This window comes from Mus caroli, unplaced genomic scaffold (genome assembly GCF_978045245.1).
Source record: "Mus caroli unplaced genomic scaffold, Mus_caroli_1 scaffold_19, whole genome shotgun sequence".
Taxonomy (NCBI): domain Eukaryota; kingdom Metazoa; phylum Chordata; class Mammalia; order Rodentia; family Muridae; genus Mus; species Mus caroli.
Window position 1 is genome coordinate 29,473,325 of NW_028227274.1, and position 15,889 is coordinate 29,489,213.

The window sequence follows — 15,889 nt, forward strand, 5'->3', positions numbered from 1 at the left end:
ATGGTGTCTCTTCACAGCAGTAAAACCCTAACTAAGACACAATCATAACTTTTTGGTTTATTAGTAGCATTCTTCAGTGTCAGTTGAAGTAATAACTATGAACTTTATTTAACCGTGTGAGTGACATGGAGTCTGAGTGTAAACAGGCCACAGTTATGTTAAGAGGAACAGGCTTCAGCATTGGTGTTTGAGAAGACCTGCCCCAGTCCTGTCTGTAGGACTGATATGGTGCCATTTCTGCCTCCTTGGGTTCCTGGTTAGGGACTCTTACCTCCACAGATTACATCAAATTCAGTAGCCAGAATCCCCTGGCCATCCAGAACACAGACCAGAAAAAAGCAAGAAATACTATGAATAATTGAGTTTAAAGGTCTTACAAACGCTGGAAAGCAAAAGTTTGGCCTCTGATGGCTAGCTAATGGCAAGGACCTCCTTCCAAAAAGCACCCTCTGCCTGGGATAAAAACTGTAGACATTTCTGTCCTAATTCATAGTGTGGATCCATATGAAGTCTTGATTCTTCTGATGATAAAATTCCTCCTCAGAAAAACCAAGCCAGCCCAACCCTAAGCTCCCTCTTGGATTCCAATGCTCCTCTCCTTAAAATGTTTGTTCTCATAAACAGTAGCCACAAAATGCTCTCTAAATTTCTGCCTGACCTAAGAAAAAACTGTTGGATCTGCCTGAGAACAAGACGAGCTACATACTTGGGCACAGGCTTAACTAAAATCCCTTTACCAAGGGTAACCTATCCCTTGGTATCCCATGCACCAAGTTGTATATTTAGTTTCAGGTCTTATAATCATCCCTAGGGCTAAAATAAACCACCAGTCTACCCCTATCTGAACCAAAAGGGATGACATTAATTCTAATCCTGTTGGGACTCCATTAAGTACAACATAGCCAACTTGCTCAACAAATCAAGGTTGAGCTAACACTGGTACAGGATAGCATTGAAAAACCCCAGACTCAGGTGAACTCCCTGGCAGCCGTGGTATTGCAAAATAGATGGGGATTAAATCTCATTGTGGCAGAGGGGGGAGGAATCTGTGCTGTTGGCAGGGGTGTGTGTGTGAAATGTTCTTTCTACACGAATTTATCAGGTGTCTAAGAACAGCAGACAGCTTTAAAAAAAAAAAAAAGAAAAGAAAAGAAAGAAAAGTATCACAAGCCAGATACTCCCCATCAGACTGGACAGGCTTCTGGAGCACTTGGGGAACAGGAATAATCCTTTTTATTGAATCCTTTATCATGATAGCTCTAATCTTCTATCCTTGTATTTTGAAATTCCCCTCTAAGCTGTTGCAACAAAGAGTATAAGTCATTACTGCCTCAAACTATCACTCAAATCTTCCTGACTGAGGACTAGAAACCAGTTACTCAGTGTATGTACTTACTCCTTCATCAAGGTTTTATCAGGGACTGTTTTGGTTAAGACAGGGTTTCTCTGTGTAGCCCTGGCTGTAACTTACTCTGTAGACCAGGCTGGCCTCGAACTTAGAGATCCCCTTACCTTTGTTTTCTGAGTGCTGGGATTAAAAGGTCTGTTTCACCACCTCCTGGCTATCAGGGTCTCTTTCTTTTTTTTTCTTTTTTTTTTTTTTTTTCTTGATTTTTCGAGACAGGGTTTCTCTGTATAGCTCTGGCTGTCCTGCAACTCACTTTGTAGACCAGGCTGGCCTCGAACTCAGTAATCCGCCTGCCTCTGCCTCCCAAGTGCTGGGATTAAAGGCATGCGCCACCACGCCTGGCCAGGGTCTCTTAAGACAAAGATCTGTACTTGTTGACCAAATGGTTTTTCAGTTATAATTTAGTTATTTTGTAAAGAAAGAAAGATCATGAAACATTTTATAATGACGAGTCAGTCATCTTTTTTTTGTTTGTTTTTTGTTTTTCGATACAGGGTTTCTCTGCGTAGCTCTGGCTGTCCTGGAACTCACTTTGTAGACCAGGCTGGCCTCGAACTCAGAAATCCGCCTGCCTCTGCCTCCCAAGAGCTGGGATTAAAGGCGTGCGCCACCACACCCGGCTGTCAGTCATCTTTATTTATCTTATTTTTAACTTTCTGGGCGAAGGGAATCCAACCTTTGAACTACAAATCCCAGAGAACAACTCGCTACTTTCTTTCTAAACTATGGGCGGGAATTGGAACTACAGTTATTTGGCTGAATGGTAAAATGTAATTTTAGCGAGTTTTCATTTTTCGCAAGAACTAAAATGTTTTTCTCGGCAAGCCCGAACTCAGAGCCAAGGGAGTAACATTACTCCTCCTGGAGACAGACCAAGCCGGGCCGAGGCCGGTATTTAACTAGAGCCGAACTTCCCGCGTCCACTCGGTTCTCCCGGCAGTCTCTGTCTCGGCGGTGCCTTGGCGTCATATTACCATAGCGTATCCTGATTGGCCGACAGCAGGGTGACGGCGCCTGCGCATTGCATTTCTCTGAGGGCCGTGGGTAGACGCCATTTTGGCCCCAGAGGTGCTTCTGGGAAGTTGAGCGCGATTTCTGGTTTTGCCGGCTGGTAAGGCACGGCCCTGTGGAGTAGCTGGCGTTTCCTGGGCGAAGCGTCGGCGTCCGCCGCCGCCGACCTCTCCGGAGTCTCGGGCGAGGCAGAAGCGCGCCGCGGCGGAGAGAGGTCACTCGGCCAGGAAGGACGTGACGGGGGCGGCGCGTGGCGCGGACACTCCCCGCCGAGAGCCCGCCTGCCATGGACTCGGAGTACTACAGCGGGGACCAGTCAGGTGGGTCGGGCCGGGGAGGACCGCGCTGCGGCGAGGAGAAAAGCTCTCCGTCGGAGCCCAGCACCCGAAAGCCCGCCGTCAGCATCCATGCCCTGGTGAAGTCCCTTCCTGCCGCCTCCTCAGGTGTCCCGGCGACGAGGGGCGGGGCTGAGCGTGGGCCAGCGAACCCCAAAGGGGAGCTTCCGGTCCAGGAAGGTCTACCAGGGAATAGACACGGCTTTTAAAGGGAATCGCCGGGAATTGAGGTTTTCCGGTTCGATGGGGGACAGGAATCATCCTTAGACTGCTCTTACCCAGTTAGGTCTAATTTAATCTTTCCTGTGATCCTGCCTTCCCGGGAAGAAAGGGCGGGGTCTTTTAAGTTTACACACACACACACTTTTTAAAGCAAGGAATGAGTCCCCTGGTACTTGGAGTGACTTTCGTGCCTTCAGCACGAAATCGGCACCACTATGCTAGGCACCCTAGACGAAGAGATGAACAAGGCAAGGGCCTGCTGGGTAAAAACAGCCGTGTGCCGATCTCTTTTGGACTTTCTGTCTCAAAAGTACTGGACAAATAGTTTAGCATTAAGCTGTTTTCTGTTTTGACTTTGACAGCAGTGATGATAACAGACTCCGTTATCCTGAACCTCAACTGTTGTTTTTGCCTAAATACCAAAATATGTTTTCAGTTCATTGGCATTTTAAAATTAAGTTCAAAAATAATTCTGTGTGAATGGTGGGTAGGCCATGTTACATGAAAAAAAAAAAATCGAGGTAGCAAAAAGATGACAGTTCCCTAACACACACAAACACCTCTTTTTAGCTGTTTAGGTCGTTTTTGGTTAGTTTTTTTTATTTTATTTTATTTTTTATTTTCTTGAGACAGCTTACTCTGTAACCCTGGCTGGCCTCAAGCTCACTTTGTAGACCAGGCTGCCCTGGAATCCACAGAGATCAGAGATCAGCCTGCCTCTGCCTCTGCCTCTGCCTCCCCAATGCTAGAATTAAAGGTGAATGCCTAGCTGCCCTTCTGATTTTAATTATTTTATGTCTGTATTATGGCTCTCTCGTTATGTATTTTTTTTTGCCATTCAGTGTTTTCCCGTTATTCCAGGATAGTAATTAGCCCCGTATCTGCCCTCACCTCGCCAGCCGTTTACACATTTGAAAAAACATTGGTTAAGACGTTCCAAAACTATTTTTTTTATTGTTACTCTATAAACTTTGGTTTTTTTTTTTTGAGACAGGGTTTCTCTGTGTAACAGCTCTGGCTGTCATGGAACTCACTCTGTAGACCAGGCTGGCCTCGAACTCACAGAGATCCTCCTGCCTCTGCTTCCTTAGTGCTGGGATCAAATGCATGCACCACCATGCCCAGGTATAAACTTTACTCTTTAAGGTGAATTGAATATCTCATTAGTATGAAAGTAATTCCATTTTTTTATACTACTTTTTTTTGGCTTTCTTGTACTTGGCTGTTTCATTTAACTTTTGTTTACTTATTTGTTTCTTTTTTTTTTTAAGATTTATTTATTATATGTAAGTACACTGTAGCTGTCTTCAGACACTCCAGAAGAGATTTCATTACAGATGATCGTGAGCCACCATGTGGTTGCTGGGATTTGAACTCAGGACCTTTGGAAGGGCAGTCAGCCCTCTTAACTGCTGAGCCATCTCACCAACCCCTACTTATTTGTTTCTTAAACTGCTAATCAAGTCTTATGCCTTCCAATACCCCTAAGTACCTCTCAAGGATAATTTTACTTTATATTTTTAAGATATTGGCTAAGGTTAGGTAACAATACTATTCATTCTATCAAATTATAGTTTATATACTTCAATGAATTTTTATTATTTCTGGACTGAAGTTCCTTGTGCTCTCCATTCATAAGCAAGCACTTCCTGTATACCATGTAACAGACAATATTCTGGGCTCCAAAGATTAAGTTATGAATCAAAAAACTCCAGTAGACAAAATAACTTAAGTCACATAGCGCATTAGAATGTGGTAAATGCCTTAGAAAGATAGACAATAAAACAATACAAACTATAATTTAGATGATTTCTAACTTGGCATTTAGTATTTGTTCTGGCCTTCACCTTTATGAAATATTTTCACTGTTTCGTGTGCTGCATCATGTGGTGGTAGTTATTAGCATTTATACGAGCATTCTGTTGTCCAGAACCTTTGCCCATCTTAGCTGTAGATGCTCATTTTAACTGTAGTCATAAACATTATTACACATGCCATCCACTATACACCCTGAGTGGGGTTTTGTTTTGTTTTTAAGCAGATGATGGTGGTGCAACCCCAGTACAGGACGAGCGGGATTCAGGGTCAGATGGTGAGGATGGTGTTACCGAGCAGCACTCCGGATCCGACACTGGAAGTGTAGACCACCACTCAGAGGTACAGTGTCTTCGGGGGCCTTTCCCTACACTTCAAATGCCCTGAAAGAAAGCGTAAAAACTGGTAGAGGCATTTTTAAAATGAGTAGGGATAGTCTGGTCATCCGAAGATCACGGAGAAGAAAGTTCTCTTGGGTTAAATTTCAAATACTAGGCAGTTTTCAGCTGTGCCTGTTTATTCAGTGTATGATGTATTAGCAGGCTTCAGCATCCGTAAATAATATTTGGCAAGGGCAGTAAGCAGTCAGAAATACCACTTGACATGATCTGGGCTATCATTTATTAAGGTGTATGTCAGGAATTAGACAGGTTTGATCTATAGCAAGGTCTAGGATTATAACTCAAATGTGTACTGCTTTGCTGTGTTTGTTTTGGTTTGTTATTGTGTTACTTGGGACTAAGCTCAGGGCTTTGCATCTGCTAGAAAAGTAAACACTCTACCACTGAGCTGCCTTTTATTTTTTATTATATTTACTTGAAGGTCAGGGCAGAGCATGCCTAGGGCGTGAAGGTCAAAGGACAACTTGCAGAAATTAGTTCTTTCCTTCCACCAAGTGGGTTCTGAGGGTAGAATTAAGGTTATCAGCTGTAGTGGCAAATGCCTTCACAAATGGAGCCATCTAGCCAGCATTATTTTTATCGTTAAGACAGAATCTTGCTAAATTGCCCAGGCTAGAGCCTTGAACTCTTTATGTAACCCAAGCTAGCCTTGAACTTTTGACTCTTCTGCTTTAGCAAACTCCTATGTAGCTGGGTTTATAGGCGTGTAAAACCATACTTATGACAAATGTATTGTTAAAAGCTGTTACAGTTTAATAACCAAATGGTAAAATGTATATATCTCCTAATATTTAACATTTGTCCTAAATATTTTTGAAGCTACTTAATATACCTTTCTAGTCATATAACCTTTCAGTATTAATAACATAAAACTGTAATTTTCCAGTAAATCAGCATACATCTTTGATAGGTATACACTGAAACAAATAGGAATGATAAAGGTGAATGGATTTTTGTAAGAATTTTATGACTGACATTTTTATTATATAAGCATAGAAGATTGTCCAATTTTAAATAGTAGATATATCTTAGAAATTATACTGGGCTGTAGAGATGGCTTAATGGTTTCCGGCACTTGCTGCTCTTCCAGAGGTCCTGAGTTCAATTCCCAGCAACCACATAGTGGCTCACAGCCATCTATAATGGGATCTGATGCCCTTTTCTGCTATGCAGGTGTGCATGCAGATAAAGCACTCATACACAAAGTAAGTAAATAAAATCTTTTACAAAAAGAAAAGAAATTGCTGGGCAGTGGTGGCGCATGCCTTTAATCCGAGCATTTGGGAGGCAGAGGCAGGCGGATTTCTGAGTTTGAAGCCAGCCTGGTCGACAGAGTGAGTTCCAGGGCAGCCAGGGCTACACAGAGAAACCATGTCTCAGAAAAAAAAGAAAGAAAGAAAGAAAAAAGAAAAGAAAAGAAAAGAAAAGAAATTATACTGACTCTGTTATTATAGACCTTTTTTTTTTTTAGTGTATACATTCACATTCATATATACATCGAACTTACTTACTGGCCACCTGCTGTGTGTCATGCTTTTTTTAAAGGTGCTTTGGACATACAGTGTCCAAAAGAACATAAGAATCAAAATCCCATTGTTGGGTTTATTTTCCAGTGGAAGGAGAAAGACATAACATTACACACACTAATATATTTATAGTATTGTATATTCCTATATATTTTGTGTTACAACCATATATTTATATTATACATAAGGATATATTTAAAATATATATTATAATATATAATATATTTAATGTTTAAAATATATATCTATAAGTATGTATTATAGATGATAGGTAATATATTTTAAATTGTGTAGTCTATTAGAAAGTGACAAATAGAACAAAAATAGAGCAATGCTGGGTACAAGGATGGAAGCTAGTCTTCCATGTTGAGTAAGTCCGTGTAGGCCTTATTGCAGAGGGGACATTTAAAGGGGATGGTTGAGGAAGGATGCCAAAGAAATAGCCATTTAGGCCTGTGTCTGTAGAGGAAGAACACTCTTGCCAGTGGTAGTGGTAGTGTGTTTGAAGTCCCCAAGGGCCACCAAGGAGCAAGTGTAGGGTAGGGACCGTAATCTATGAGAGGCATGGGAGGTCAGCAAATTGCAGGTTTAGAATGTCTTGTTTAGGTGTTTTGATGTCACTCAGTGTTAGAGGCTCTTAAATAAATTAAATTCTATTTTTAATTAATGACAGGTAAGAATTATTAATAGTGTAGGGACTTCGAAGATGACTCAGTGGTTAAAAGTATCTGCTGCTCTTCCAGGTTCAGTGTGCAGTACTCAGGTCAGGGTTATCTCTAGCTTCAAGCAGTCTCACACTCCTTTCTAACCTACAGGCACAAAACACACACAGAATAAAAGTTAGATTTCTTTATAATTTATTTTATATGAATGTTTTGCCTCAACCTGTATCTGTGTACCATGTGCACGCCTGGTACCATCAGAGGACAGAAAGGATTATTAGGTCCCTTGGAACTGGAGTTACAGACAGTTCTGAGTGACCAAGTGGGTACTGGGAATTGAACCTGGTCCTCTTGGAAGAGCAGCTTGTGCTCTTAACCTCTGAGCCATCTCTTAATCCCCTAAAAATAAAATGTTAAAACAGAATTATTAATAGTGTAAGTTTTCTTCATCTTTTTTTATGTGTGTGTATGTGTTGAGTGTTTTGCCTGCATGTATGTCTGTATTCTGTGTGTGTGCTTGGTACTTGCAGAGGCCGGAAGAAGATGTCAGAGATCCTGGGAATGTAGTTACAGACACATGTGACCCACCATGTGGGTGCTGAGAATCGAACCCAGGTCCTCTGAAAGAACAGCCAGTGCCTGTGTCAGCTTAGAGCCTGTTAAGGTGACCATCTCATAGCCTCATACTTGGTGGTAAACATTAACAGTTGCTTCTGTAACTGATACATATCCTAAAGAAGTAAATGTACGTGTGGAAAACTTGGAAATGAAATCATTTTAAAGAAAGAAATTAAGATTGACATATTGTCTCAGAAATGGCCTGTAGAAATTATTTTTCCTACATATTAGCCTCCCCTCCTGCATATAAACTGTATATATCTTTTAAGTTACTTAAGATATTATGTATATTTTGTGTCTGCATATTATTTTTATCTCTTTGCTTAAAATAACAAATATTTCTCCATGTCATTAAGAATCTCACTATGTGTAATTTAATAATTTCATAATATTATAAACAGTACAGTCACCCATGTGTCCATGAAATTTGATTCCAGGACTTTGCCTCATCCCTGCCATCTGAAACCCACATCAAGGATGCTCATTCACATTGCATACTACAAATGACACAAGAGATGAAGGGTGTGGCCTAGTGATAGAGTGTGTTCTTGGCATGTATAAGTCTTGGGTTCTTACTACATTTAAAATGGTAAACCAAGCAAAGTGAGTGGCGCATGCCTGAAATTCTAACACTTTGGAAATAGGATTGCTGTGAGATGAAGGCTAGCCTAGGCTACTAAGTGAGTTCTCTGTCTAAAAAACAAATTTTTTAAGGTATGGTTCTTGTGTAATAGACACATTGTTCAGTCATTGCTAGATTCCTTACCATACATGTTGAGGGGATAGTGACAAAGTTCTGTGCCTAACTACATAGTAACACCACGAGGTACTGTTAGTTTTTAGCCTGTACTCTGGTTTGTTAAGTGCTTATTTGGGGGGAGTCCCTCATTATTGTTGGCTTTTAAACGGTCAGAGCCCCTTTTCCTTCACCACACCAGGACAGTGAAGTTCTTTGCTGCTCCTTGTTTTGAATAATGCAATGTGATTTATATTGCTTTATAAAATAATCCCACCAAATCCTGGCTCCTTAGAATGAGTAGTTCTAAGAACAGTGTTAACCATTATTCTAGTCCAATCCAAGAATGACTTCTAGCTGTCTTTTTTATTATTTATGTGTGTTGTATGTTTTGCCTCTGTGTGTGCCTGGGTACCTGGCTCATTCCTGGTTCATTCCAGAGCCAGAAGAGTGCATCAGATCCCTTGGAACTGGAATTAGAAACTATTCTGAACTACTGTGTATATTCTGGGAGTCAAACTCTGGTCCTCCAGTAAAGTCTAGCCCTTCTTCCTAATTGTCTTAGTCCCTGGTGCTCTCCAGAAAATTAACTTGCCTATAGAGTAGCCTGTGTCAAGAATCTCTTCCCAAGTGCTTTCTGCCACAATTTCCTTAAATCTGGTTATATGTGAAGTCCATTTCTTTGGTGAAGTGATCAGAATGATTTAGCTTGCTGGGTGGTGGTGGCGCCTGCCTTTATTTAATCCCAGCACTTGGGAGGCAGAGGCAGGCGGATTTCTGAGTTCGAGGCCAGCCTGGTCTACAAAGTAAGTTCCAGGACAGCCAGGACTACACAGAGAAACCCTGTCTCAAAAAACAAAAAACAACAACAAAAAAAGAGTGATTTAGCTTAAGCCTGTTTTTTTCCAGTGCTCCAGAAGCTGAGCTCTCAGCCAGAGTAGGAATGAGGTAGCATCTCATTACCATGTTCTTAACAAGCTGGGGGAAGAGTGACAGTGTCTGAGGTACAGCCTTTGATTAAGGATGGCACACAAGATAGGATTCCCTAATCTGGAATGCATTTACCCAGGATTTAGCTCCATTCTAGTCATGTTAAGGCAGGATATCTTGCTTCTTCCAAAATGAAAGTTTTCTTGGGTGGGGTGGTAATAGGGCCTGAGTTTATGATTGGTCTAGAATAGGATCTCTACCTTAGAATCATAAGCTGTGAGATTGGAAGGAATATAATCTTGACTCTGATATTACAGACTCTGCCTCTTGCTGAATTTAGAAGTTTCTCCATTTTTTGCCTGATTGACAGGAGTCTGGAGATTCCTGGCTGAAGGTCATTGAACTTCCCCTGGACATTCTGGAGTGTGAAGGAGGATGACCATGGGTAGTTACTGCTGTTTGGCAACTCTTGCCTCTTGTAGACCCAGTCTTAATGTTTTTCTGACATCCTAGTAAGAGCAAACCTTGCACGGAATGGAGACCAGAGTTACTACTGTGCAGAGAGAAAGTTATGAAGTGCCACATCTGTCTGCCTGTTACTCTTGGAAAATGAAATGTAACAAAAACCCATGATATTTTCAAATTGTGTGCTGTCTAGGCACTTTGTTTTTGAACCAGAGTCTCAAAATATGGCTAGCCCGGAACTTGCTCTGTAGATCAAGCTGTGTTCAGCTTCTATGAGGCCAGAAGAGATCATCAGATATTCTCGAATTGGAGTTAGTTATGAGTCACCATGTGGGTCCTGGGAACTGAATACAGGTCCTCTGGAAGAACAATGAGTGCTCTTTGCCAGAGTCATCTTTCTGACTCCTTTGTGTGGAATTTATCCAAGTACTTTTTCATGATATAGCAAATAGGTGGCTAGAGAGATAGCTCAGTGATTTACAGCATTTGCTGCTCTTCCAGAGGACGGACACAGGTTCAATTCCTAGGACTCACATGGTGGCTCACAACCACCTGTCACTCCACTTCCAGGGGATCTGATGCCTTCTGGCTCTGCAGGCACCTGGCACACATGCAGTGCATTTACACACATACACACTTTTCTCTGCAGGCAAAACAATCATGCATATAAAATAAAACAAAGAAACTTAATTGGAAAAAGTGGTGTTTGATCTTAAGGACGATCAATGTATGATGGGATGGTAGAGTCTCATTTTTTGGCAATGTAGAAATAGAAGGTGCTGTGGGGTATTAAAGAGTAATGACTAGCTAGCTCTACGTCATAGGATATGTTGTGCTGTGTCTTGAAAGATTTATGATTAATATAACTAGTAAGGATTTGTTATTAGCAGCTTTTCGTGCATTTAATGTTTAGAGCAACTCTTTAAAGTACAGTTATAGCCAGGCTTTAATCACAGTACTTGGGAGGCAGAAGCAGGTGGGATTTCTGTGAGTTTGAGGCCAGCCTGGTCTACAGAGTGAGTTCAGGACAGCCAGCGCTACACAGAAAAACCCTGTCTGGAAAAACAAATGAATGGACGGCAAGGAAGGAAGAAAAAAAATTGTGTAATTACTATCTCTGACTATCACATAGTGGGCTTTGAGGCATTAAGCAAACTTCCCTAGATCACAGGATAATGTGGCAGGGCTATGATTTTGACCCCAGGCTGTACTGTGGCTCAAGTCTGTGTTCTTAATTTTCACATTACATTGCACAAAGTCTATTCTTTGTAGAAGAGAAGATGGAAAAGGAAGGCTTTACATGTGAGGAGTATTCTTGCTAAGCTTTATGGCTGCCAAGTTTTATGAAAATAAAATATGTGTGAAAGGCAGGGAGGCAGCAGTGAGATGAAGAGTTGTGTGTCAAGATGGGAGTATGAGTTAGAGGAGGCAGGCGGGGTTGTTGCAGATCTGTGTAAAAATCACTTTTCTAGTCATCAGTACTGCTTTTGTTTTTTGACACTGCAAGGTAGCGTTTGACAGACGGGGGATATTCTAAAATGTAGCTTTGTTTTTTTATATCTTAATGGTAAAAAATGAAGTTTTAAGACATTGCAATTCTCTCTGGGAGTTTACATTGGATTAATAGCATTGTGCTATTTTATGATTTTTCTTAGACTCTCTTCTTTCCCCTCTCATCTCCTCATAATACAAATGATTGCTTTACAGCAGTTTGCTTTTCACTTTAAGAATGTCAGTTGAGGCTAGGAGATTGCTCAGCAGTTAAAGGCTAAGGCTTACAACCAAAAGGACAGTTATTTTCGTTATATGCTATGGAGCTAGTCTGTAAGAATGAATACTATTTGAATGCTAAAATGAACAAGATATTTATGATAGATAACCAATATTTATAACTGAAGCATGAATTGTTGCAAAGAAAGCTTGGGGCACAGACTCTCAGAGTGCTGTTTTTTCTGACCATTCTAACTGGGAATGTTTTGCCTTAAGAAGATGACATTTGGGCTAGGTGTGTAGCTGAGTAGATAGAGTGCTTGCTTAGCACATTATAAGACCCTAAGTACAATACCTACTACCATATAACCTAGATGTAGGTGTGCGTGCCTATAATCTCAGCTTTCAGGAAGTAGAAGCAGGAGGGATCAGAAGTTCAAGCTTATCTAGCCTCAGCTACAAAGCAAGCCTGAGGCCAATCTGAGATACTTGAGACCCTGTTTGAATAAAAACAATGTTTCTTAAGAAATTTTATGACAATTTGTTATGTTTTTTATACTCATGTCTGATTTCTGGTTTTTTTTTAAAGTTTAGTTTTCAGTTTGCTAAAATTCTAAAATATTTTGATAACTTTTAAACCTTTTAGCTACATAGTTTCTGTTTCTAATATCATCTTCTCAAATTCTGTAATGTCTTTGTCTCCTGCTAGAGTCTCTTGGGACTAGTTCTGTCTCTTTTTTTCTTTTTGGTTTTGTTTGTATTGGGACAGGGTCTCACTAAGTAGCTCTGCTTGACCTGGGACTCCACTATTTAGACCAGGCTAGCCTTGTGCTCCTAGAGATCTGACTGCTTCTGTTTCCCAGGTTCTGTGCCTTCATGCCCAGAACTAGCTCTTTCTTGTCCGAAGTGGTTGCTCTGTTTCATCCTTTCATGCCACATAATGGATGAGTGTCTGGATATTTATAAAGGTCATTTTAAAAATGATAGAACAGGTGGTAGTGGTAGGTGTCTTTAATCCTAGCACTTGAGAGGCAGAGAGGCAGGAGGATCTCTTGAGATGGAAGCCAGCCTGGTCTACAGAGTGAATTCCAGAACAGCCAGGGCTACATATAGAAACCCTGTCTTGAAATATCTCCCAAAAGGAGGATGGTGCTTGGGGTAGAGCTGAGTGGTAGAACTTACCTAGCATGTATGAAGTCTTGAGTTCAGTTACCAGTACTGAAAAAAAAAAAAAAGAAGAAGTAAAAATGATAGGAGCCAGGTGTTCGTGTAGCGCACACCTTTGACCCTAGCACTGAAGAGACAGAGAGAGACAGATCTCTCTGTTCACGACCAGTCTGGTCTACGGAGTGAGTTCCAGGATAGCTAGGGCTACACAGAGAAACCCTGTCTGGATACCTCTGGGCCCCCGCCACAAAATATCTTGTATACTTTCATAGTGGTGGATCAAATTCTTACGTATTTTCTTGTGTTTCCCTGACTTTAGACAAATACTTTCTTAGGAACAGGACCTGGGAAACATCCACAACTTTGAGCGTAGTATTTATTTAATGTTTGTTTAATTTTGTATTATCCTTTTAAGCCTTTATTATTCATTCATCAAATGTGTATGTACCTGTGCACTAGAGAACCTTCTGTGCTCTAATAATAGACCTTTGTGATGAAAACAGTTTAAAATGCCTGCCTTTTTAGATGACTTTCTGCATAGTTTTTTACCTGCACTCTTCTGCAATGAGAAGTGTGCTAAGGTAAAAGCTCAGTGCTCATAAGATTGTATGTTTGTCCCACAGGCTCTGTGTTACACGTGCTAGAAGCCTGCTTCCTCACTGACAAGGAGTCAATGAGTGCTTACTGAGAGCTCAAGAAAACATTTAAAAAGTTTACAATTTTACACTTCCTAAATTTGTTATATTTCAGTGAATATGTATAGCAGTTATAATTTCTTTGAAATGCTGTGCTGTTGCAATGGTAGTAAAATGAAAACCATTTTTAAGGAAAAATCCAAACTATTCAAATTTTATGCTACACTTCTTTGTTTCTTCTTGAGAAACATATTCCTGCAGTCCTATAAAGATCCCCCTTCTAAATTGGCTGTAGTGGTTTCTTTGGGTCACTAGAATTATGTGAGGAATTAAGGCTCCATTTTAAACTCCTGAGACCCTCCACATCTGGAAGCATGCTATACAGGCTTGATTATACTTCTCTTTGGGAGTTATAACACTATGACAGTTCATTTCACAGACTGGCCTTAATTTAAAGTGATATGTCTGTATAGGTATAGGATAAAAAAATCTTCTTTTAGTATTCACAAATTCCTACATTTAAAACAATTGCTTAAAAATTTTAAAGTTTCACTGCTTTTTTTGACATTGCTATCTTTTTCTAAATTTTTCAGAATGAAACTAGTGATAGAGAAGATGGCTTGGCCAAGATACATAATGGAACAGACTCTGAGAATGATGAGCCTTCCAATGCTAATGCCAGTGACTCTGAAAGTGAGGAGCTTCACAGGCCAAAGGACAGTGACTCTGACTCTGAGGAGCATGCAGAGTCTCCTGCCAGTGACTCTGAAAATGAACCTGTCAACCAACATGGGAGCGACTCTGAAAATGAAGAGCTGCTTAATGGGCATGCCAGTGACTCTGAAAAGGAAGAGGTTAGAAAGCATGCAGCCAGTGACTCTGAAACCGAGGACACTCTGCAGCCTCAGGCCAGCGAGTCTGACAGTGAAGATCCCCCAAGGCCCCAGGCCAGTGACTCAGAAAATGAGGCGCCTCCCAAACCTCGGATAAGTGACTCGGAAAGCGAGGAGCTCCCCAAACCCCGAGTCAGTGACTCGGAAAGTGAGGACCCTCCAAGGCCCCAGGCCAGTGACTCAGAAAGCGAGGAGCTCCCCAAACCCCGGATCAGTGACTCAGAAAGTGAGGACCCCCCAAGGCCCCAGGCCAGTGACTCAGAAAGCGAGGAGCTCCCCAAACCCCGAGTCAGCGACTCGGAAAGTGAGGACCCTCAGAAAGGACCTGCTAGTGATTCTGAAGCTGAGGATGCCTCCAGACACAAAGAGAAGCCAGACTCAGATGACAGTGATGGGGAGAATAAGAGGGAAGATTCTGAAGTGCAGAATGAGTCAGACGGCCATACAGACAGAAAAGGACTCCACAGCTCTGACAGCGAGGAGGAAGAACCCAAAAGGCAAAAAATTGACAGTGATGATGATGAAGAAAAGGAGGGGGATGAGGAGAAAGTAGCAAAGCGGAAGGCGGCTGTGCTTTCTGATAGTGAGGATGACGCAGGCAACGCATGTAAGTATTCCTATTGGACTGTCGCTTTCCTTATTCACTCTAGTTACAACTAAAATATTGGGTCCTCTTCTGGAATGTTTTATTAGCATATATTGATTGTAATGTTAGTTTCTTCATGGCCTTTTCACATAAGTATATAATGTATTTTAATCATACTTATCTCATTATCCTGTCTTGTCCAACTCCCCCTCATACTCAGTTCTTATTTTTGTTTTGTAACCATATGAGTTTTATTGGGTTTACCTTATGGAAGTTGTGCACCTTTCCAGTGGCTCCACTGCCGAAGAAAATATTTCTCCTTTCCCTACCAACCATTAACTGAGGGAGGATGGGGCTTCAAAAATTCATTCCCCTACATGACCATATATTGATGGTCCCAGTCTTGGGCAGGTATTCATAGCTGATGTGACAAGAGTGGAACAGCCAAGTCATGATTGGAAGTTTCTGGTCCTCACCACCTCCCCACTCCTCGGACTCTTAGGCTCTCCCTGTTCTTTCTACCTTATTTATTTTCTGAGACTGAGAGGACGTGATACAGATGTCTCGTTCATGGTTGAGCATTCAATAGTCACTTATTCTCAGCACTTTGACTGGCTTTGAATCTCTAAGGTTAATGTTAGATGTTAGGTGTGTATTGTTTTCCAACATGACATTCTAATTGCCTTATTTTTAATGTTTTTTTTTTTAAGCTAAGGGTCAAACAAGACCTTGCGCTTGGTGGTAGGCAGGTGCTGAACCACGGAGTTAA

The 15,889-nt window shown here is 41.3% G+C and overlaps 1 protein-coding gene across 4 annotated transcripts in view; it reads left to right on the forward strand.

Annotated features, from left to right (window-relative positions):
- Positions 1-2,238: 2,238 nt before the first annotated feature.
- Iws1 (interacts with SUPT6H, CTD assembly factor 1) overlaps positions 2,239-15,889 on the forward strand; it is a 41,113-nt gene continuing 27,462 nt past the window's right edge. The window contains exons 1-3 of one of the 4 annotated variants that reach the window (XM_085833649.1): positions 2,239-2,739; positions 5,018-5,133; positions 14,235-15,141. In XM_085833649.1, coding sequence (XP_085689775.1) covers positions 2,706-2,739; positions 5,018-5,133; positions 14,235-15,141 — 1,057 coding nt within the window. In that variant the 5' untranslated portion in view covers positions 2,239-2,705. The remainder of the gene's footprint in view (positions 2,740-5,017; positions 5,134-14,234; positions 15,142-15,889) is intronic. The other 3 variants (XM_029471891.2, XM_029471893.2, XM_021150798.3) reach the window with 3 other exon arrangements.